This window comes from Bos indicus, chromosome 14 (assembly GCF_029378745.1).
Source record: "Bos indicus isolate NIAB-ARS_2022 breed Sahiwal x Tharparkar chromosome 14, NIAB-ARS_B.indTharparkar_mat_pri_1.0, whole genome shotgun sequence".
Classification (NCBI taxonomy): domain Eukaryota; kingdom Metazoa; phylum Chordata; class Mammalia; order Artiodactyla; family Bovidae; genus Bos; species Bos indicus.
In genome coordinates, this window is record NC_091773.1 from 32,919,122 (window position 1) to 32,941,623 (window position 22,502).

The 22,502-nt window shown below is 39.8% G+C and overlaps 1 protein-coding gene across 4 annotated transcripts in view; it reads left to right on the forward strand.

Moving 5' to 3' along the window:
* The window catches only part of C14H8orf34 (chromosome 14 C8orf34 homolog), a 364,577-nt gene that overhangs the window by 199,612 nt on the left and 142,463 nt on the right, over positions 1-22,502 (forward strand). For all 4 annotated transcript variants that reach the window (XM_070802638.1, XM_070802639.1, XM_019974143.2 and 1 more), the window contains one exon: positions 21,715-21,850. In XM_070802638.1, the coding sequence (XP_070658739.1) occupies positions 21,715-21,850 (136 nt within the window). The remainder of the gene's footprint in view (positions 1-21,714; positions 21,851-22,502) is intronic.

Sequence of the window (22,502 nt, forward strand, 5' to 3'; positions counted from 1 at the left end):
GAGGTGGAGAGATGATCGCCAAACTCCAGACCATACTGAGAACAGGCGGTGCCCAGACACCAAGTGGGTGAGAGCAGTCTTCTCAGAGTCCAGTGAAGGAGACCATAAGGATTTACACAAAGAGTAGCTACCTCCCCGCCATTGTCCAGAGGATACATGGATTGGGTTGGCCAAAACGAAATTTTTGGCCAACCCAATCTGTAGGATGTAGGTTTTTCTGTACGATGTTACAGAGTAACACCTGAATGAACTTGGTGGCCAATCCAGTACTTCCTCTTATATGCCATGCTGCCTTAGGTGGCCAGGGAGAGAAGTAAACTTCAAAGAGAAAGAGTCTTTTTTGGGAATTTTGAACATAAATTTGACTGTTTCTGTGTTAAAAAGAGACTAAGATTATTGAAAGCAAAAGTTTAATCTAAAAGAGATTGATACCTTTAAAAGGCAAATTTATGGTTATTATTCTTATTTTCAGTTTTATTTTGTTTTCCCTATGACTCAAAAGGATGGAGGTTCAGATCACTTATAGAAAACAAAGATTCTCCATTTTTACTCATCTTAATTGTAGTTAGTTTTGGAGCCAGTCTGCATGTGTTTTGGAGGCTATGAATAAACCAAGCCTCTTAAAGTGGAGTGTTTGTGTTAGGAAATAGTGATCCATAGAGTTAGAAAAATATAAATATTTGTCTGGATGTGGGAACACCAATATATTGAAGTTGGATCTGAAAATATATTCAGTATATTTTATATGAAAAAGTGCTCTAATTTCAAAAGTTCCAGATGAACCCCAGAAGAAATGTTGGATGAATTTTTCTTTGGCTCTGACTTTATCTAAGTCATGGCTGTAGTCCATCTGAAATTCTGAGCTAGGACTGTGTGGATTATCATGGGTCATGTGTTGCTTTAGTTACTCCAGCAGTGTATGTGTGTAACTTTGCCTGTGCCTGTGCGTGCGTGTGTGTGTGTGTGTGTGTGTGTGTGCATAAGTACATATTGTGCATCTTCTATGAAAAGCTGCTACAGACTTTCTTCCATTTTTTGGTCAGAATGAATTCATAAAAACCACATACTGGATCTGAGACTCACAAAGTGGATCATATTTTTCCTACCCAAATGATGTTGTAATTTTGGTTTGAATTTAAGACATGGCCTCAAATAAATCATAGCTGTAATCAACACCACAACTGCAAAGGGAAAAATTCAGTTACTACAATTCTTTAAAATTATATCATAATGTTATAAACTGTGGATAAAATTACTATATAAAATGATTGTAAGTGGGACTCCAATATACAGTAAACTGTATATAATAACTCTACTGACAGCTTTGCTTTATCATATATTTGATCAACTGTAAAATTATGATAACTTAATTTTAATTCATACTTTTACTTGACATTTTGAAACTAGGAAAAGGCTTTAAAGAATAATTTGAATGACCAGGTATTTTAAAATAAAGTAGTCTGAAATTTTAACTTTTATATTTTTTGATAAATCTCAACTGATCTTCAATTTGAAGATCAGTTTTATTTCATCTGAAGCCACCTACTAAAGTAATTCTTTAAGACTTCATTAAGAACTATATTCTAAGTAATTTAGAGAAAATAAAAAAATGGTTTGCATATTGCATTTGTTGTCTATAACTTTCTAACAGTTTGCTATACACTTAACATATTAAAACAGCACAGATCTGTCACCTTAATTTCTTTGGGTCAGGAACCTACACACAGCTCAACTGTGTCTTATACCTCAAAGTTTCTCATGAGGCTGTAATCAAGGTATCAGTCAGGGTTCTGAGGTCTCTTCTGAAACTCAACTCAGGAAGGATCTCCATCCAAGCTCACCCAATTGTTGACAGAAATCAGTTCCTCAAGGGTTGTTGGACTGAGGGCCTCAGTTCCTAACTAGCCATTGACCAGAAGCCATCCCGAGTTCTTGTTATATGGGACTTCAAAAGACAGCAGCTTGTTTCATCAAAATGTGCAAGTCAAAAAAGCAACAGAGAGAGTGTGCTAGCAAGATGGAAGCCACAGTTTTCATAACCTAACCGTGGAAGTGATGTCCAGTCAACTTAGCTGCATCTGCTGGTTAGAAGCCGAGATTCCACATTTCACTCATCTTCAATGGGAGAGGATGCTACAAGGGCATAAGCAAGAGACAGTAGGGATCATGGATATCTTAGAGTCATCTGGACACAGACGTGTTCCACATGCTGATCTTTACATATCTGTTTCTCTTGCTCTCTTTCTCATTTACAGTGCTCTTGGAGGGAAAGAGCTCACAGTATGCTGAGTGGAAAAGGGACTAGAACACTGCTTTTTGCATTGCTTATAGAGCTGAGTCATAGGTTGATGATAGTATAATTATAAGCTTGATGTCTTCACGTTATTGAGTGACATTGTTACCGATGACCATAAGGGAGATGAACTTCAAGGCAGTATCTTTGCTTTACTAGTCACAGTGTTGAGTGAGATGCAAACAGAAGTGTCAGTTCTGCTGTTATTTCAGAAGGACTGAAGATGAGACTCTGGTTAGAAAGGAGGGTGGATCAAAAAAGAAGACGGGTTATAAAATATGGAGCAGTCATCGAGACAAAACTTAATGAAATGTATGTCTAAGAAGTTCAGAGGTGTTTGGGGGAAAGTTTTGATGCACAAAGTTCAATTTAACTATCTTTCTTGTGTGTGTTAAGTTGCTTCAGTCATGTCTGACTCTTTGCAGTCCCATGGAATGTAGCCTCTTAAGCTCCTCTGTCCATCGGATTCTCCAGGCAGGAATATTGGAGTGGATTGCCATGACCACCTCCAGGGGATCTTTCCAACCCAGGGATCAAATCTGTTTCTCTTATGTCTCCTGCATTAGCAAGTGGGTTCTTTACCACTGGAGCCATTTGGGAAGCCCCATCTCTTCCATAGTCTCACAAAATTTCCAGTAAAAAATGTCTATTAGTTAGATATCATTTGAAGAGAGGGTGTGTGTAAGATTCTGAGATTAGTGTCAAGATAAAGGCTGAGCAGCCCTTGCTGACAGTGTTGTGTAACATAGACTTAACTGGAAGCATAGTGTGAACGGGGTATTGTGTTCTGATTGGGAAAACATGGCCTTTGTTCCAGTCCTGGCTGTGTGACTTGATCCAGCTAAACTCAGACTCAAATGTCAGGTCTCATCAGCTGAACATGGCTTACACTGTTTGGCCTATACTTTACATGCTTTCAAAAACTGCCCTATCTCCAGCCAGTACCCTACTTTTTGTACCTTTCTCTCTTATTCCTATATGGTACCTGCCTATAATGCAGGTAAATAGGGAATAAAACAAACCTTTGAGCAGGGATTCTCAGCCTCAGCACCATTGACATCTTGGGCTGGACAATTCTCTGTGGTGAGGAGCTAGGCTGTGCCAACTAAATTTCAATGGTATCTAACACACACCCTCCTTTCAGTTATGACAATGAAAAATATCTTCAGATATTATCCTATGTCTTCCTGTAGTAGAGGAATGGATAAATTACCCAGGGTTGAGAGCTACTACCTTAGAGGTTTGTTGTGTGGAGCAGAATGATGTGTTACATCTCAAAGCACCTAAAATAGTAATTAAAATGTAATAGGGACTCAATAAATTATGGTTTTCCTCTAACATTTAGCATTGGAGAGTAGTATCTTATACATGGAGTAACTTGACATAAGTTTTCCGAGACACAGAAGGCAAGGGTGTGTGTATGTGTGTGTTACTCACTCAGTTGTGTTAGACTCCTCGTGACCCCATGGACTTTAACCCACCAGGCACTTCTGTCCATAGGATATTCCAGGCAAGAATACTGGAGTGGGTTGCCATGCCCTTTTCCAGGGGATCTGCCTGACCCAGGGATGGAACCCAGATCTCCTGCATTGCAGGTAGATTCTTTACCATCTGAGCCACCAGGCAAGTCCAGAAGGCAAATAACCCTGTATGTAATAATTTATATAGTCACTAATTTGAAAAAGTCATTTGTTACAGATATCTGTGAGTGTGCATAAAAGCTGACCCTCACCTGTAAAGTCAGACCAGTGGAGCTTCAGTTGCAGTCCTCTTCCAATTAATACTATGTGCTCTGGGGAAGTCCTTCATACTTCCAAAGGGGCTTTATTTGTAGCACACCTTATAAATAAAATGGAGTATCAATGACATGTATATCATGGTGTTGAATGATTCAGTCATTCATTCATTCAATGTATACCTATTGAGCATCCATTAATATTATGTTTCAGGTGTAGGAAATGTGAGAAATTCTCTGCCACATTGAGAATTCATTAGTGTAGAATCAAGTGATGAACAAATAAATGTAAAGTGTAATAATTCCAGGATGTAATCATCATTCTGAAGATAAAGAAGGAGAACATGGATAAAGAGTAATAGAAGACGCTGTCTTAGATAGAGTAGTCAAGGAAATCCCCTCTTAGAAGGCAATCTTTGAGCAAAGACTTGAACGAAGGGAGAGAAGCACAGTATGGTCATATTGGGTGCAAGGGCACCCCAGGGAGAAGACATAGCAGGTACAGAGTCCTGAAAATATTTATAGTCTTAGATAGTTCATGGCACAGGAAGAGGCTTGGGTTGCTATATAAGTAAGTATATTACATAATCAGTTCATTACACTTTTAGATATTTATGTAACACACACACACACACACACACACATATATATATGTATATATATATAATCACCAAATACTATTTTTTTAAGGACTTCCCTGCTGGCTCAGTGGTAAAGCATTCACTTGCAAATGCAGGAGACATGGGTCCAATCCTTGGGTCTGGAAGATCCCCTGGAGAAAGAAAAAGCAACCCCTTCCATTCTTGCCTGGGAAACCCCATGGAGAGAGGAGCCTGGCAGGCTACAGCCCACGGGGCCACAAAGACTCAGACACGACTTAGTGACTAAACAACAACTCTTCTTTTAAGACACTCAGAAATGTATACAATGTAGGAAGTGAGATGAGGTTCTTAGGCAGTGTCATGCGGCATGACGTTATTAAAGAACAGCTCCAGCTATCCAAGGAAATGGATAGGGGCAACTGTCCAAGGAGGCAACTATCCAAGGAAATGGAACAAGTTGAAAATAATCTTGTAGAATTTAACGCGAGGTGGCAATGTCTTGTGACTTGAAGTGTAAGGGATGAAAACAGCATGTGAATTCCAAGAAAGCAGTGCAGAACGGAAAGAGGATTTACGATGTGCCAGACAGGGTGGCAACATCACGTGGCATGTGGCTCGCATCTCAGTGATGGGAAAGGTATGTCCTGTGCCTGCCTCTAGCCTGCGGCACACCACAAGGAGGACAGTTGGCAGCCACAGCCACAGCCCATCAGCAGCAGTTTCAGTGTATGACCAGCCACCACGATCTTCTTTACTTATTTTTCCAAAAATGTGATTCTTTTTTTCCTTATCCCAAAGGGCTATACGTAAAACAGAAATAAAGGAAGGTTGAAGGGGAGAAGACAGGAGGCAGTTATGAGACTTAGCATCTTTTTTAGACTAACCATATTGGATTTTGGGCTTCCCTGGTAAAGAAACCGCCTGCAATGCGAGAGATGCAGGAGACTTAGGTTAGATTCCTGGGTTGGGAAGATCCCCTGCAGGAGGAAATGGCAACCCACTCTAATATCCTTGCCTGGAGAATCAGTTGGCAGAGGAGCCTGGCAGGCTCCAGTCCATGGGGTAACAAAAGTGTCGGACGCAATTGAGTGACTGAGCGCATATTGGATTTAGGATCCCAACAAATATAAAAGCATAATAAAATACTTTTTTATGTTTTATTTTTACTTTCTAACATGCATTTAGTTGGTTAAAATTTGCTTCATTGAGAATATTGCATGATGAGTTGAAAATCTCATTATCAACAACACAAAGTTCAGCAGAGTGTAGCTAAGTACAAAGGAAATAAAATGGAAGACCCTTGAAGCAAAAGAAGTCTACTGTATGGAGGATCTAGTGAAGGAAATGTGTTAGTTGCACAGTTGTGTTGACTCTTTGCAACCCCTTGGACTGTATGTAGCCTTTCAGGCTGCTCTGTCCATGGAATTCTCCAGGCAAGAGTAAAGGAAGTGAAGGAAGGGTACTATCAAAACTTGAGACTTAAGCAAAAATAAAGACAGAAACAAGAAAGAGGAAAGGAGGGGTGGTGATGGGAGACTTGTTATATTTGAAATCCAAGAAAAAGGTAAACTAATTCTGAGTTGATTCACTAACCTCATATCAGTTTAGTTTTTTATATTTGTGTTGTGTGTATGAAGTCACCTGGCTGCAGGCAGAATTATCTTTACTAAAGACAAGTGTGTTGTTGTTGTTGTTTAGTTGCTAACTTGTGACCGACTCTCTTGCGGCCCCATGGACTGTAGCCCTCCAGGCTCCTCTGTCCATGGGATTTCCCAGGCAGGATTATGGGTATGGGTTTCTATTTCCTTCTCCCAGGGATCTTCCAGACCCCAAGATCAAACCTACATCTCCTGCACTGGCAGGCAGATTCTTTACCAGTGAGCCACCAGGGAAGCCAAAGATAAGCTTAGAGACTGGATGAAGAAGCTGCTAGGAGGACTTCCTTTGTAGTCCAGTGGCAAAGAAATTGCCTTCCAATGTAGGGGACATGGGTTCCATTCCTGGTCCAGGAACTACGGTCCTATATGTTTTGGGGCAACTGGGCCCACAAAGCACAATGAGAGATCCTGAGGCTACAACTAGAGAGGACTGTGTGCCACAGCGAAGACCTAGTATAGCAAAAATATTTTTTTTAATTTTTTTAAAACTTAAAAAACTGCTAGCATTAGGACTATAAGCAGTTAATATGTGAATTTACCACACTCTCTCTCAAGGGCTTATTTTGAGTTAGCAAATTATGTAATTAATGCAGGGACACTTATCAGAATGAATTAATATTTGTAGTCTAGATCAAGAATAAAAATATCATCTGGTATGGTATAGCATGTAATTATTAGGTTTATGGTCAAAGTTCATTAGCAAGCAACAAATGATACAGTGCTCATAGGAACTTCTCAACATATAGGACCTTATTTATTTAACATAAGGTCCTTTTTATGTTGGAACATAAAAATTATATTAAATAGTGTTCATAATTAGTTTAGAAACAAAATAATAAGTCTAAGCATGATGTATCACCTGCAGTGGCTGAAATCATGCTACTGTAACATAATGGTACCTAATAGGGTAAGTAGTCATTCCGTAACTAAACTATTTTGATGAGAAATGCTTTCTCATTATTGAGAGGGATAAACTGTATGAATGCTTTAGGCAGAGACACACCCCAGGGGAATTAAAATTAAATACACTTTTAAATGGTGGTTAAAATTATGAGCTCTGCAAGATTTTGTATGATTTTCATATTTGAAAAAAAATTACATATTTTACCCATCATCCTACAAAAATTAATAATTTATCTAATCCCAGCCTTTTAGATTAACCAGCCTTCCTTGCTTTGCCCATGTCTATACTGTTAACAGTGTGCTTGAGTTGCCTCATTTATTTTTTAGTCAATATTGCTGTTACTGTCATTTTTAATTTCCAGGCCTAATTTTTATTTTATTAAAAATTTATTTTTAAGTTTTTGGCTGCACTGAGCAGCATGCGGGATGTTAGTTCCCCAGGGATATAACCCACACCCCCCTGTAGTGGAAACAGAGTCCTAACCACTGGACCACCAGGGAAGTCCCTGACTCATTTCTATTTCCAGTTCTATTCCTGAACATCTCTAGTTAGCTCTGCTGATCTGTTAAAGGCCTCCCCCGGCATGCGTGAATGTGTGTGTGCTCAGTCATGTCTGACTCTTTGCGGCTTCACGGACTATAACCTGCTAGGCTCCTCTGGCATGGGATTCTCCCGGCAAAAATACTGGAGTAGGTTGCCATTTCCTCCTCCAGAGGATCTTCCCGACACAGGGATTGAACCTACTTCTCTTGCATCTCCTGCATTGGCAGGCAGATTCTTTACCACTAGCACCACCCCCTACCCTTCAAATCTGATTGTTGATGGTCCTCCTCAGACACTGTGTCTATATTTCTGTGTTGATCACAAGGTGTCCTTACTTCTCTTAGAGCCGTGACCAAGCTTTCAGGCATACCAGACCAGTCCACTTATCTAACCCTGCCTGACATTAGTCCACATGCCTGGAATTTCAGTCATTTTTAAAATAAAGAGACTTGTTTGCAACCTCTATCTGCCAACCCTTTGCTGCTGCTCCTGCTGCTGCTGCTAAGTCGCTTCAGTCGTGTCCAACTCTGTGCAACCCCATAGACGGCAGCCCACCAGGCTCCCCCGTCCCTGGGATTCTCCAGGCAAGAACACTGGAGTGGGTTGCCATTTCCGTCTCCAATCCATGAAAGTGAAAAGTGAAAGTGAAGTTGCTCAGTCGTGTCCAACTCTTAGCGTCCCCATGGACTGCAGCCTACCAGGCTCCTCCATCCATGGGATTTTCCAGGCAAGAGTACTGGAGTGGGGTGCCATTGCCCTTTAGAGGGTGACAGAAATTTCAGGAAAAAGTCAGGGTTGTTTTTTTTTTTTTTTTTTGTGAATACAATATAATATCTTGAATTTGTGACAGGTGAAAACCGAGGAAAATATAGATGTACTCTGATGCACAAATCAGACTTTGAATAGCATTTGGGTTTAAATCTGTTAGAAACACTAGTATTTTCTTCCAGACTAAAAGGAGAAAACCACTCCCAGATGTCTTAATTTTTCTGACTAACAGAGAAGCTTTCACAATTTATGTAATGATAGGTTCAATTAACACAAGTCTTGTGATTCATTTGCAATCTAAGTGAACAAGTTTCAGCCCAGAAATTTTTACAAATGTTTGTGGTTATTGTGTATTTGGCTGTTGATGGTCAAAGAAATTAAACAGGAACTGATAGTTAACAAAAAATATCTCAGGAAGTTTCTTGCACTTTTCAGTTAACAATAGAAGATAAAAAAGATATGTAATTTTGAATTTACACCAACATTTTCACTAACTTAACCCTGGCCAAGTCACTTTGTTTATTGATCTCATGTAATCAAGTAAAATAAACATTCTGTAACTTACTCTTTTATTAAAATGGGAAAATTCATTACACCTTTTAAATTCTATGACATTTTTTTAATGAGATACTAACATAATTATTTTTAAAGTTGTGTGCATTCTCAGTCGCTCAGTTATGTCCAACTCTTTGCGATCGCATGGCATGTAGCCTGCCAGGCTCCTCTGTCCATGGAATTTCCCAGGCAAGAATACTGGAGTGGGTTGCCATTTCCTCCTCCAGGGGAATCTTCCCCACCCAGGGATCCTTCCCACCCAGGGATCAAACCCACATCTCCTACATTTAGCAGGCAGGTTCTTTACTACTGAGCCACCTGGGAAGCCCCCTTTTAAACTTAGATTATTCTAATAAAAGTTCCAGCATATAATTTCTTATATCTGCCATTTTGTTCTTATTAATTATGAATTTGGGTAAGCTGTACTGCTCCGATATCCTGAGAAAGAATACTGAACTCATACTGGAACATGCATGTAGAAACACGGAACCAGTAGAAGCATGGCCTCAACATCCTTCTTCCACTTTTCAACCAGAATTTGTCCCAGAAAAGTGAATTATGTTTTGCTCTTAATTCTTTCTTTCCTTTTAAGGAAATAGTGTAGCCGTCTATACTATAACAAAAAAAGTATTCGTAAATATTTCATTAAAACATGTCTAATTTCTTATATGTTTTCTTAACATTTGTTTTATTTTTAATAATTCACTCAGAATATATAACATCTGTTTGAAATATTTGACCAAATCAACTCTATCGATGTAAATCAACATACCAGGGGAAACTGCCATATAATTCTTGTGTATCCCATCACTGAATCACTGTGAAGAGACTTATGTTTGGAAAGTTTTTAATTTTTGTTCTAAAGTTCCTAGAAACAGATGTGAAAATTCACTCATATCCCACATTGTCTAGTTCAAGCAGCTGTAAATTATTTCATGGATTACATGTGAATGAAATGAAAGTCCTAGGATTATTTCATCTAGGCAGCTGTTACTTCCTTAAATTAAATGAAAACAATTCTTTGCTTGATTAATTCTTGGTTATTTGGATTGCAAGAAGATAAAGTGTGCGTGTCTTTAGTCATAAATTAGTTCATTTTTCTCGATAGTCACCCTGTGATTCAAAAGATGCATGGAAAGTTATGTGTGAGTGCTAAGTCTCTTCAGTCGTGTCCGACTCTTTTCAACTCTGTAAACTGTGGCGCTCCAGGCTCCTCTGTCCATGAGATTCTCAAAGCAAGAATACGGGACTGGGTTGCCATGCCCTCTTGCAGGTAATCTTCCCGACCTAGGGAGCTATCACTTGGAATCGAACCTGCATTGGCAGGCGGGTTCTTTACCACTAGCACCACCTGGCTATCTTTAAAAACAAATGACTGCTTTTGAGCTTTCTAACGTGAAAAACAATAAGTATGGTTGTTGTTCTGCCGCTAAGTCGTATCAGACTCTGTGATCCCATGGACTGCAGCACGTCAGGCTCCCCTGTCCTCCACTGTCTCCCAGAATTTGCTCAAATTCATGTCCATTGAGTTGGTGATGTTATCTAACCATCTCATCCTCTGCCACCGCCTTCTCCTTTTACCTTCTTTTAAAATCTAACGTTGATATCATGCACACATTTCACTTGTAAGGAAAGTTAGACATAAGAAGTATCACTGCTTGATTTCAACTTGCTGTGTTGATAATTCTATCAAGTTTCTCAGCCATATGGTCTGTAGCTTCTTTCCACACTCCATAGCTCCAGACTTGCCCTTCTAACTGCCTACCAAACATCCATACAGATGTCTTGACGATAACTCCATCTCAGCAAGTGTGAAACCAAAGATACGATCTCTTCCTATATTCCCTAAAAGTGGTAATATGGAGAAACCTGCAAGGATGTGTAATCATTCACTACAATCTGTCAAATCTTTCTCTGAAATTACCTTGTGATACATTTCTCTCTCTTGCTACTTCTTTGCCCCGGGCCCTCAGCAGCTAATACACACACCATGAAGGATGTAGGCTTCTTCCTGCCTCGTCTCCTTATTTCCAGTTTTCACTTTGCCACATGGCTGTGGGCAAGTGCAACAGATGTATTCCTTCAAAATCCAATTTTCCAAAAGCCAATTCCACATAAGGATCAATTTGTCAAATAGTCAATTAACCAAGTTTGTCGAATTATACAAAAATCTTCTCTTGAGACTGGTGCTTTGAGTGATGTCTCAGGGGTGCTCAGGACTGTCATTTGCAGAAAAAAGAAAAAAAGTCTAGTAGTCAGTAAATATCAGTGAATGCTCACCCTGTACTAGACACACTTTTAAGAAAGTGAGCTTATAGTAAAGAAGAAAGACTTAATTCCTATCTTGAGTTATCAGGAAAGCAATTTTATAAATTTAGGAAATTGTTTCAGGAAATACAGCCACAATTATCTCTATAAAACATAGATTTGATGAATCTGTCTCGTTTCATCGTCTGAGACTGACCTCTTTTTCAGTATTACCTTCTCCTGTCCCTGTGCATCTCAGGTTATGGTCATATGGCTGCATAACTTTCCCTAAAGGACGATGTCCCTTCAAATTTCTGCTTTTTCATGTTCTTATACCCCTCTGAAGACTCCTTTACCACCTGGTCTGGCTTGTATACTTTTACTCACCTGATTATTCAACTTCCTAATAATTCCTTTATCTTTCAGCTTTCAGTTAGAAAGCTGAAGCTAATCTACATGATTAAAATGAAATAATGCCAAGTGCTGATGGATAATTACTGGCAGTTTTGTGGATTTGTTTTTATCTTCAGTTAGTTGATTTTTCATGTGTTTTCCATAAATATAAATATAAAACATTTATTTTTTTTTCTGAGATAGAGCTGATCACATTACATTATTAGTTATCTAATTTCTTAACTAGACATTAACAGTCACTACATAGTTTGATTTCAGAGTATCAAAATAAAACAAGTATTTTTTAAAAATTCTCATCAGGTTATTTTCACATAATCTTTCTTTATTACTGTTACCTTAAGAATTGTAAGATTCCTTGATGAAAAAAGTATTACTCGTTGCTTCAAAGAAATTTCTAGTTGGCTAAAGTCTCTCCTCCATATACTGACTTTGGGAACTCTAATATCTCTTCTGAAGGACAAACCTTTAGATATTTAAAGGTTGCCATTTATGGAAACATGCATTTAGCTTGGGGAGCATATTCGGTTTTCTCTGCTTGGTTCTCAGTTGGGCAAAAAGCTGTAATCTGGCCTCTATCAACCAAGTCCTGAATGTTTGAGGCCAACTGCTTCAGAGCTTGTGATTTGGCTTCACTGATTGTTTCCACCAGGGGTGGTGGGTCAGTGTTCTGAGGTCGTATATGATCTTTCATTGTCTTTTTATGTGTTCATTCTCTCAGTCCCCTCTTTTAGTCATTCTCTCCCTTGCAAGAAGTTGGCCAAAAGCCAAGACTCAAGATCCAGGTCTTTACTGCTTCATGATGTTCCCTTGTTTCCATAGTCAATCTTTTCAATGTTGTATTATCACGGTGAGCATCTCATGAGAGAGTGGCTGCATAAAAGCATCTTGGACTCTGGATAGAATTCAGTGACAGAGATTGTCCATCTCTATTCTTGCCTCTTGCCAAGGAATTGAGACTGATCTATAATCCGTGTAGAGTGTGTGTGTGTGTGTGTTAACTGCTCAGTTGAGTCTGACTCTTTGCAATTCCATGGTCTGTAGCCCACCAGGCTTCTCTGTCCATGGGATTCTCCAGGCAAGAATAGTGGAGTGGATTGCCATTCTCTTCTCCAGAGAATCTTCCTGACCCAGGAAGCAAACCTGGGTCTCCCAAATTGCAGGCATATTCTTTACTGACTGAGCTATTTATAACGTCCGCCGGAATTAAAATGATCTGTGTCGTATAACCTTTTGTTTATGTGATCCCTGTTTTTGGAAGCACTGCTTTGATTGTTTGTGTAAACAATGAATCAGTAATTCCCCCAGGTAAAGTGCCTGAATAATCAAGGGGAACTTTGTTTTGGAGCTCCCATCTGAATTATAATTTCCTGGTTAGATGATTTATAGAATTAAATATCTGTGCACAGAAAAGTTTTGGAATACTGTTGCTAAAGTGCACGATCTACTGGTTTGAGACAAGTAAAACTAGCCTTCCTGGTTACAGAGGAAGCAGTATCTGATAGGAAAACATGGCTATCCAGGAAAAAAGAAGTTATTCCTGGCATAAAATTGAAACCAAGACCTTGCATTAGCTCCTTTACACATTTGTATCTCCATTAGTCTATTCCACACAGTAAGTAATTGCCTCGGCCTTTTCAGTTCAGTTCAGTCGCTCAGTTGTGTCCGACTCTTTGCAACCCCATAAACTGCAGCACGCCAGGCCTCTCTGTCCATCACCAACTCCTGGAGTTTACTCAAACTCGTGTCCATTGAGTCGGTGATGCCATCCAACCATCTCATCCTCTGTTGTCCTCTTCTCCTCCCGCCTTCAATCTTTCCCAGCATCAGGGTCTTTTCTAATGAGTCAGTTCTTTGTATCAGGTGGCCAAAGTATTGCAGTTTCAGCTTCAGCATCAGTCCTTCCAATGAATATTCAGGACTGATCTTTAGGATGGACTAGTTGGATCTCCTTGCAGTCCAAGAGACTCTCAAGAGTCTTCTCCAACACCACAGTTCAAAAGCATTAATTCTTCGGTGCTCAGCTTTCTTTATAGTCTGACTCTCACATCCATACATGACTGCTGGAAAAACTATAGCCTTGACTAGATGGACCTTTGTTGGCAAAGTAATGTCTCTGCTTTTTAATATGCTGTCTAGGTTGGTCGTAACTTTTCTTCCAAGGCTTGTGCTTTTAGGAAATTCTAAATTCAAATTTAGGATTACCTGAGCTCTACCCACTAGACTGTGATAATTTGTTCTCTTTCTATAAGAGAGCAACATAAACAGTCATGAGCTGATTTGTTTTGGGCCATTTGTCCACATAGGTTCAAGTGAAATGCCATTGACTGTAATTCTCTTTTATCTCATTTGTTGAGACTGGAATTATCCCTGGTTTGTATCACAGGCATCTGGTGAGGAATAGCATATCCAGCAATCAGTAAGTTTGAAGGCTGCTGTTCAGGAAATCTGAGATTGGTATAAGAATTATGCTCTAACAATTTTAGTATGAAGGGAATAAAAGAAGAAGGGCCATTAGGGGTGAGTGATGACCAGGAATTTATAGAAATTACAAGAAGATTGATTTTAGGTAAGCAGATGGAAAACAAAATAGTAATTAAACAAAGGTTTTGATGCAATATCTTGTGCAGAAGCTGTCCATGATCTGAGGTCATCAGGTCGTTCTGAGAGCTTTGGGTCATTGGTCTATATACTTTGAAAATCAGCTGTTTCAGGAGAATCTCTGAGAATCTTCATTTTGAGGTTCCCTGTTAGAGAAGGCTTCAAATTTTTGATTCTAAATTGTTTCTTTAGTCATAAAATGTGAGCCCAGGAATTTGCTTCAGGGGAGCTTAACTTCCGTATTTGTTGTTAACAGTATTTGATAGAATCCCTTCCAGTGAGGTTCAAGAGCAACTTTTCTCTGATGTCTCTCTGACAGATGAAATCTTATAGTTGAATGTCATGAAGAGGTTGTTTAAATGCAACTTTAACCTGTTTGTGATAGAACTGGGCTTAGTACATTAGTCTCTTGCAACACTTTGCAATGTCTACATGCATCAGGGCAAAGTATCATAGGTAAGATACTGAAACCCTTGGGCCTTCCAGTTACCAGTTCACAGGGAAATAAACCATGTGTCCAGAGTGGGTGGGAGCTTCCCAGCTGGCCCTAGTGGTAAAGAATCTGCCTGCCAATGTAGGAGATGCAAGAGACTCAGACTCAATCCCTGAATCAGGAAGATCTCCTGGAGTAGGAAGTGGCACGCCACTCCAGTATTCTTGCCTGGAAAATCCCATGGACAGAGGAGCCTAGCAGGCTACAGTCCATGGGGTCACAAAGAGTAGGGCATGACATGACTGAACACTCTAGGGAGTGAACCATATTGGCCTAAGGGTGGGTGGGAGTTTCTTTGACCAAGGGAGCTCAAGGGTTTCTGAAAATTTGTTAATTTTATTTCCAGATGTTATTGGTTCTTTTCACCATTCAGAAGTTTGTAGATGATAAGCGTAGTATGGTTTCTGAGTCAAGGTTAATACCTTATAGAGGTTTTTCTGTTTAAGTAATATTTCTTGTGAAGTGTATACCTTGGTCACTTGATTGTTGCTGTTGTTCAGTCACCCAGTCATGCCCGACTCTTTGCAACCTCATGAACTGTAGCATGCCTGCCTGTCTGTCCCTCACCATCTCCCAGAGTTTGCCCAAGTTCATGTTCATTGCATCGGTGATGCCATCCAGCCCTCTCATCCACTGATGCCCTCTTCTCCTTCTGCCATCAGTCTTACCCAGCACATTAGGGAATTTTTCAGTGAGTCAGCTGTTCACATCAGATGACCAAAATACAGAGCTTCAACTTCAGCATCAGTCCTTCCAACAAGTATTCAGGGTTGATTTCCCTTAAGGTTGACTGGTTTGATCTCCTTGCTGTCCAAGGGAATTTCTGGAGTCTTATCCAGCACCATAGTTCTAACGCATCAATTATTTGGCTCTCTGCCTTCTTTACAGTCCAGCTCTCACAATCATCACTTGATATAAAAGTTTATATTCACAATATTAGAAATACAAAATAGACCAGCTCTTTAGCAACTGTAAAGATTATAGCTTTTTGGCAAAGAGATGTTTAAACTCATCCTGAAATTATATAGACATTTAATAACTAAAGTGTATTCAGATCTCATGGAAAGTAGAAGGTACAAACATTATGAGGTGTTTTTTTTTTTAGTTTTCTGAATGTTGAGTGTTTTTTTTTTTATAATTTTATTTTATTTTTAAACTTTACATAATTGTATTAGTTTTGCCAAATATCAAAATGAATCCGCCACAGGTATACATGTATTCAAGGGCTTTGAAGCTTTGGTCCTTGACCATTTCCCACATTGACAGTTTTTTCTAGAATTATGCTGTTGACAAATCCACATGACTTAAAAAATTACCTTAGCCATCTTTTAAAAGTTTCCCCAGCCATGTTGATTTATGATAGTAACCAGCTTGTCTGTACCATGATGAGTTGTTTCATGGAGAAATTTAGCAAATGTCCACTTGAAACCACCTAGTGCCTCCAGCTATCTGCGTTGGGAGGACCAGAGATGATCTGAGTGAAGTTCAGAGGCTAAATATTGATATTTTATAATGGTTACTTTGAATTTCTTTAAGAATTCGCCCTTTAAGAGTTTTAATAGGATCCAAACCTTCGTTAAGGCTACTTGTTTGAGACTTCCTCGGTGGTCCAATGGCTAAGACTCTGCAGTCCCAATGCGGGGGACTCAGGTTCAATCTCTGATTCAGGTACCTAGAGTGCACATACCGCAACTAAGAGTTCAGAAGCCACAAAAAAAAAAAAAAAAAGGATCCCTCATGCCACAACTGAGACCCAGTGCAGCCAAATAAATTAATTAATAATTAGTTTTAAGATGAGAAAAAGGAGAAAAGACTGTTTATATAGCAAAATGATCTGCTGGAGTATTTCTTTTAGCTTCCATGTCATTTCTTTTTTCATAAGCCTCAACTTTTACAGCAGCTACCTCAGTATGAACTAGGAGTCCACCTAAAAGTATGTTAAATATGTTGTCCATTTTTGATGGAGGTTCCAGCAGAACTGACTCTTGGCTTCCAAAGCAACCCAAAGTAATAGTTTTTTGGTTTGTTTGTTTTTAAATCATGCCCAATATGTATCTGTGTTAGTCCCTCAGTCATGTCCAGCTCTTTGCAATCTGCCAGGCTCATTTGTCTGTGGAATTCTCCAGGCAAGAAAACTGGAGTGGGTAGCCATTCCCTTCTCCAAGGGATCTTCCTGACCTAGGGATTGAACCTGGATCTCTTGCATTGCAGGCGGATTCTTTACCATCTGAGCCACCACTGTGGTCTTTGACCAGTTGACAAGGTCAAGGAAGTGCTATGGTTTTGCCCTTGGGGCTGATTTTTCCCTCAGGTGGAGGACTGTATTATAAAGGCAAGCTTCAGTGGGTGTTAGCATGTTCTACTCCAGGTTCAAGTTTTGAGATATGATTTGTCAACAAATAATATTAGGTCAGAGTTTTAAAAACACTGAATGAGGTATAACAAGTTCCTAAGTGAGCTAAGAAAATGTGAAGTTTCCCTTCCCTTGGTAGGGACAAGAAGGTGGACAGGCACAGTGTCTCAATGATGAATAGTAGCTTGAAGGGGAAAAAACTAACAGAATCTCATCAGGGGCTGATCGCCTAACTAAAAAATGTTGTGTGTTCTCAGGCAGTAGTAAAATCTGTGCCACATGAGGAAACATGAGAAGAAGAGTGGCACTTATGACTAGTTTAGCAGAAGCACTGAGTTTTGAAGCAGTGCTTATTGCCCTACAACGAGGGGACTATGCCTTTATGACCAGGTCAAGGTGATGAGTTTTTTGACTCCCATGAAGTTATGTTGAAACTCTAAAGACATGGCTAGATTGCTCACATTCAAGTAGACAAAATGTCCACTTAGGTTTGGAGGACATAAACCCAAGACTTCTGAACGAAAGGATTTTAGTTGGAAGTGCCTATAGAGGGAGTCTGTTAACTAACCCTCTTCAAATGACAGAAAGTCTGTTTATGACTTAGGTAGGTGGGTAGGTTTAGTCACTAAGTTGTGTCCAACTCTTGCAACCACATGGACCATGGCCCACCAGACTCCTCTGCCCCTAGGATTTCCCAGGCAAGAATGTTGGAGTGGTTTGCCATTTCCTTCTCCAGAGAATCTTCCTGACCCAGGGAATGAACTGGGGTCTCCTACACTGCAGGCAGACTCTTTACTGACTGAGCCATTTGACACTTGTTTGCAATATTCGGTTGTTAATGAAAGACTTTTATGGACAGAAGGAAGTGGATAGAGGAAGCTATACTAGCAAAAAGCAGATATGTTGTGGTGAAGGCAGTTTCCTTTAGGGGACAGCAGAGGTCTCTCAGACATTAACTCACTGGTGCTGACCAGGTGATTCCTGACTGTTTCAGTTCAGTTCACTTCAGTCATTCAGTCATATCCAACTCTTCGTGACCCCATGAACTGCAGCACGCCAAGCTGCCCTGTCCATCACCAAATCCTGGAGTTTACTCAGATCATGTCCATTGAGTTGGTGATGCCATCCAGCCATCTCATCCTCTGTCGTCCCCTTCTCCTCTTGCCTTCAATCTTTCCCAGCATCAGGGTCTTTTCTAATGAGTCAGCTCTTTGCATGACATGGCCAGAGTATTGGAGTTTCAGCTTCAACATCAGTCCTTCCAATGAACATTCAGGACTGATTTCCTTTAGGATGGACTGGTTGGACTGGTTGAATATGCTATCTAGGTTGTTCATAACTTACCTTCCAAGGAGGAAGCGTCTTTTAATTTCATGGCTGCAGTCACCATCTGCAGTGATTTTGGAGCCCCCCCAAAATAAAGTCAGCCACTGTTTCCACTGTTTCTCCATCTATTTGCCATGAAGTGACGGGACCGGAGCCATGATCTTTGTTTTCTGAATGTTGAGCTTTAAGCCAACCTTTTCACTCTCCTCTTTCACTTTCATCAAGAGGCTCTTTAATTCTTCTTCACTTTCTGCCATAAGGGTAGTGTCATCTGCATATCTGAGGTTATTGATATTTCTCCCAGCATTCTTGATTCCTGCTTGTGCTTCATCCAGCCCAGCATTTCTCATGATGACTCTGCATATAAGTTAAATAAGCAAGGTGACAATATACAGCCTTGAAGTACTCCTTTTCCTATTTGGAACCAGTCTGTTGTTCCGTATCCAGTTCTAACTGTTGCTTCCTGACCTCCATACAGATTTCTCAAGAGGCAGATCAGGTGGTCTGGTATTCCCATCTCTTTCAGGATTGTCCACAGTTTATTGTGATCCACACAGTCAAAGGCTTTGGCATAGTCAATAAAGCAGAAATAGATGTTTTTCTGGGACTCTTACTATTTTGATGATACAGAGAATGTTGGCAATTTGATATCTTGTTCCTCTGCCTTTTCCAAAACCAGCTTGAACATCTGGGAGTTCACGGTTCACGTATTGTTGAAGCTGGCTTGAAGAATTTTGAGCATTACTTTGCTAGCATGTGAGATGAGTGCAATTGTGTGGTAGTTTGAGCATTCTTTGGCATTGCCTTTCTTAGGGATTGGAATGAAAACTGACCTTTTCCAGTCCTGTAGGCACTACTGAGTTTTCCAAATTTGCTGGCATATTGAGTGCAGCACTTTCACAGCATCATCTTTTAGGATTTGAAACAGCTCAACTGGAATTCCATCACCTCCACTAGCTTTGTTCGTAGTGATGCTTCCTAAGGCCACTTGACTTCACATTCCAGGATTCTGGCTGTAGGTGAGTGATCATACCATCATGATTATCTGGGTTGTGAAGATCTTTTTTGTACAGTTCTTCTGTGTATTCTTACCGCCTTTTTTTAATATCTTCTGCTTCTGTTAGGTCCATACCATTTCTGTCCTTTATTGAGCCCATCTTTGCATGAAATGTTCCTTGGTATCTCTAATTTTCTTGAAGAGATCTCTAGTCTTTCCCATTCTATTGTTTTTGTCTATTTCTTTGCACTCGTCACTGAGGACGGCTTTCTGCTTTCTCCTTGCTATTCTTTGAAACTCTGCATTCAAATGGGTATATCTTTCCTTCTCTCTTTTGCTTTTCGCTTCTCTTATTTTCACAGCTATTTGTAAGGCCTCCTCAAACAGCCATTTTTCCCTTTTGCATTTCTTTTTCTTGGGGATGGTCTTGATCCCTGTCTCCTGTACAATGTCACGAACCTCCATCCATAGTTCATGAGGCACTCTGTCTATTAGATCTAGTCCCTTAAATCTGTTTCTCACTTCCACTGTATAATTGTTAAGGATTTGATCTAGGTCATACCTGAATGGTCTAGTGGTTTTCCCTACTTTCTTCAATTTAAGTCTGAATTTGGCAATAAGGAGTTCATGATCTGAGCACAGTCAGCTCCTGGTCTTGTTTTTGCTGACTATATAGAGCTTCTCCATCTTTGGCTGCAAAGAATAGAATCAATCTGACTTCGGTGTTGGCCATCTGGTGAGGTCCATGTGTAGAGTCTTGTGTTGTTGGAAGAGGGTGTTTGCTATGTCCAGTGCATTCTCTTGGCAGAACTCCATTAGCCTTTGCCCTGCTTCATTCTGTACTGCAAGGCCAAATTTGCCTGTTACTCCAGGTGTTTCTTGACTTCCTACTTTTGCATTCCAGTCCCTTATAATGAAAAGGACATCTTTTTTGGGTGTTAATTCTAGAAGGTCTTGTAGGTCTTCATAGCACCGTTCAGCTTCTTCAGTGTTACTGGTTGGGGCATAGACTTGGATTACCGTGATATTGAATGGTTTGCCTTGGAAATGAAGAAACTCTGACTGTTTAGGATTCCATTTTTGGGAGAGCTTAAACTGTAATTAAATTAAATCTCAGTTTGATAACACCAGACCTAGTGTGAGTAACTTCATTATGGGTATGCTGTCATGTTTTCAACACAATTAACCTAGAAATTCTCTCAGTTGTTTTGTGAAAGTTCAGATGTTTGGATTGTCTACAGCCTTATCAGAAAAGAGTGATTTCCCTTCTTATATAACTTCAGTCATGGATTATGTTTTCGCAAAATTATGACCTATCTTTTGAAACTTTATGTCCCTCTTTTGCTAAGGCTCAGAGCAAGTAAATCGATTCCTTTCTACAAGGTTCCTTATACTGTGTATAAAGTCGATCATGTACAAATTTGGTTAGATCTAAATTACAAGAGAAATGTAGACCTTTTAAATGTTGATTGAGGGCCTGGATGAAATAGAAGGTTTCAGTGAACACCTCGGGTGTGACTATCCAGGTGTATTCTTGTCCTGCCCAGGTGAAGATAAAAAGGAAAGATTTAGGGTAAAAAAGAGAAGGCATCAGGTATATTCTGATTGGAGTTTGTTGGATGAGGAAGCTCAAGACAGGCAAATTAGAAGTGAATGATCTGATGTAATTGGTTTGGGAGCATATTTGTCTTTCTCTGGATTGTTCTTGTGCTTCCCAGGTGGCTCAGTGCTAAAAGAATCCAACTGCCAATGCAGGAGATGCAGGAAGATTCTTGCTTGTAAAATCCCATGAACAGAGAAACCTGGTGGGCTACAGTACATGGGGTCGCAAAGAGCTGAACACAACTGATCAACTGAGCATGCATATGCTTGTGGATTGTTCCTAGTTGGAAGCTGGCAGTCACTGACCAAGTCTTGACCATTTAGGGCCAATTGCTGTAGAGATGATTATTGTTGACTTCTGTGGATGTTTACAGGAGAAGTTGTGGATCCATGTTCTATATGTGGTCTACCCATTCATTATCCAAACAGATTGATCTCTCACCCTTTTCCCTTATAATTTTCTCCAGCTACATCTAGAAATGATTTGAAAGGTAATGAAGTAAGATTTTGCAAAGTGGAAATATAACATTTTTCTTAATCTACTGGCAGGTATCTGAAAACATGGACTTTTCATCTTAATTCCATTAGAGTTAATTTTGTATCTGCAATTGTTTATGTTGTTACAGAGGATCTTGATGATTTAAGAATGGAGGGAGTAACTACCCTGACACCTTCTGGGAGCAAATTTAACCAAGGTCGAGCTACTTACTCTGCTGAACCTCAGGCCAAAGTCACATTGAACATCTGTTCAAGGTGTGCCAGGTAAAACAGATTATAGGTGTATCTATGTATAAACATGATCTTGATTTTTTAAATCTAAGATTTTGATGCAAAGGGTGTATTCCTCTGTGTTAAGAGAATCTTTTCCTCCTGGTTATCTTTTGTGCTGAGTTAACAAGAGAGTTAGTTGTACAGTTTATCCTCATGCCCAATGCCACGCAGACCAACAATGAATCAAAGAGTTTAGATTGTCTTTACTTCACAGTTGGAGACTATTCTAAGACTTTCTGCCTCTGAATTTCATTTGCTGTCTGCCTTTCTGTTCCTTTTCAAAAGAAGATTCAAGGGACTCTAGAAGTTCAAAGCCACTTCTAAGGCACCTGCATAAAGGACCGTTTGCCCAGGTACAGTTTAAGATCGGACCTTACTGGCCTCTTAACCTGTTCCTCATCTTGTTCACCTCCTGGAAAGAATTTAATCAGCTTGATGCTTTTCAGTTTTGGCAGCTGGAAGCAATCTTTGCATATAGTGTATGTGGCCAAAGAAGTAGCTTAAGTTAACTGCCGAGTCAGCTCCCAGTGCTGGTCTAGCAGAAGCTCACCAAATAGCTAGAATTCACTCTTTTGTAGGAACTAAATCTCATTTGCAAAGAGGCTTTTAAGCCTGTTTAAATGATAAAACAAGTCTTCTAACC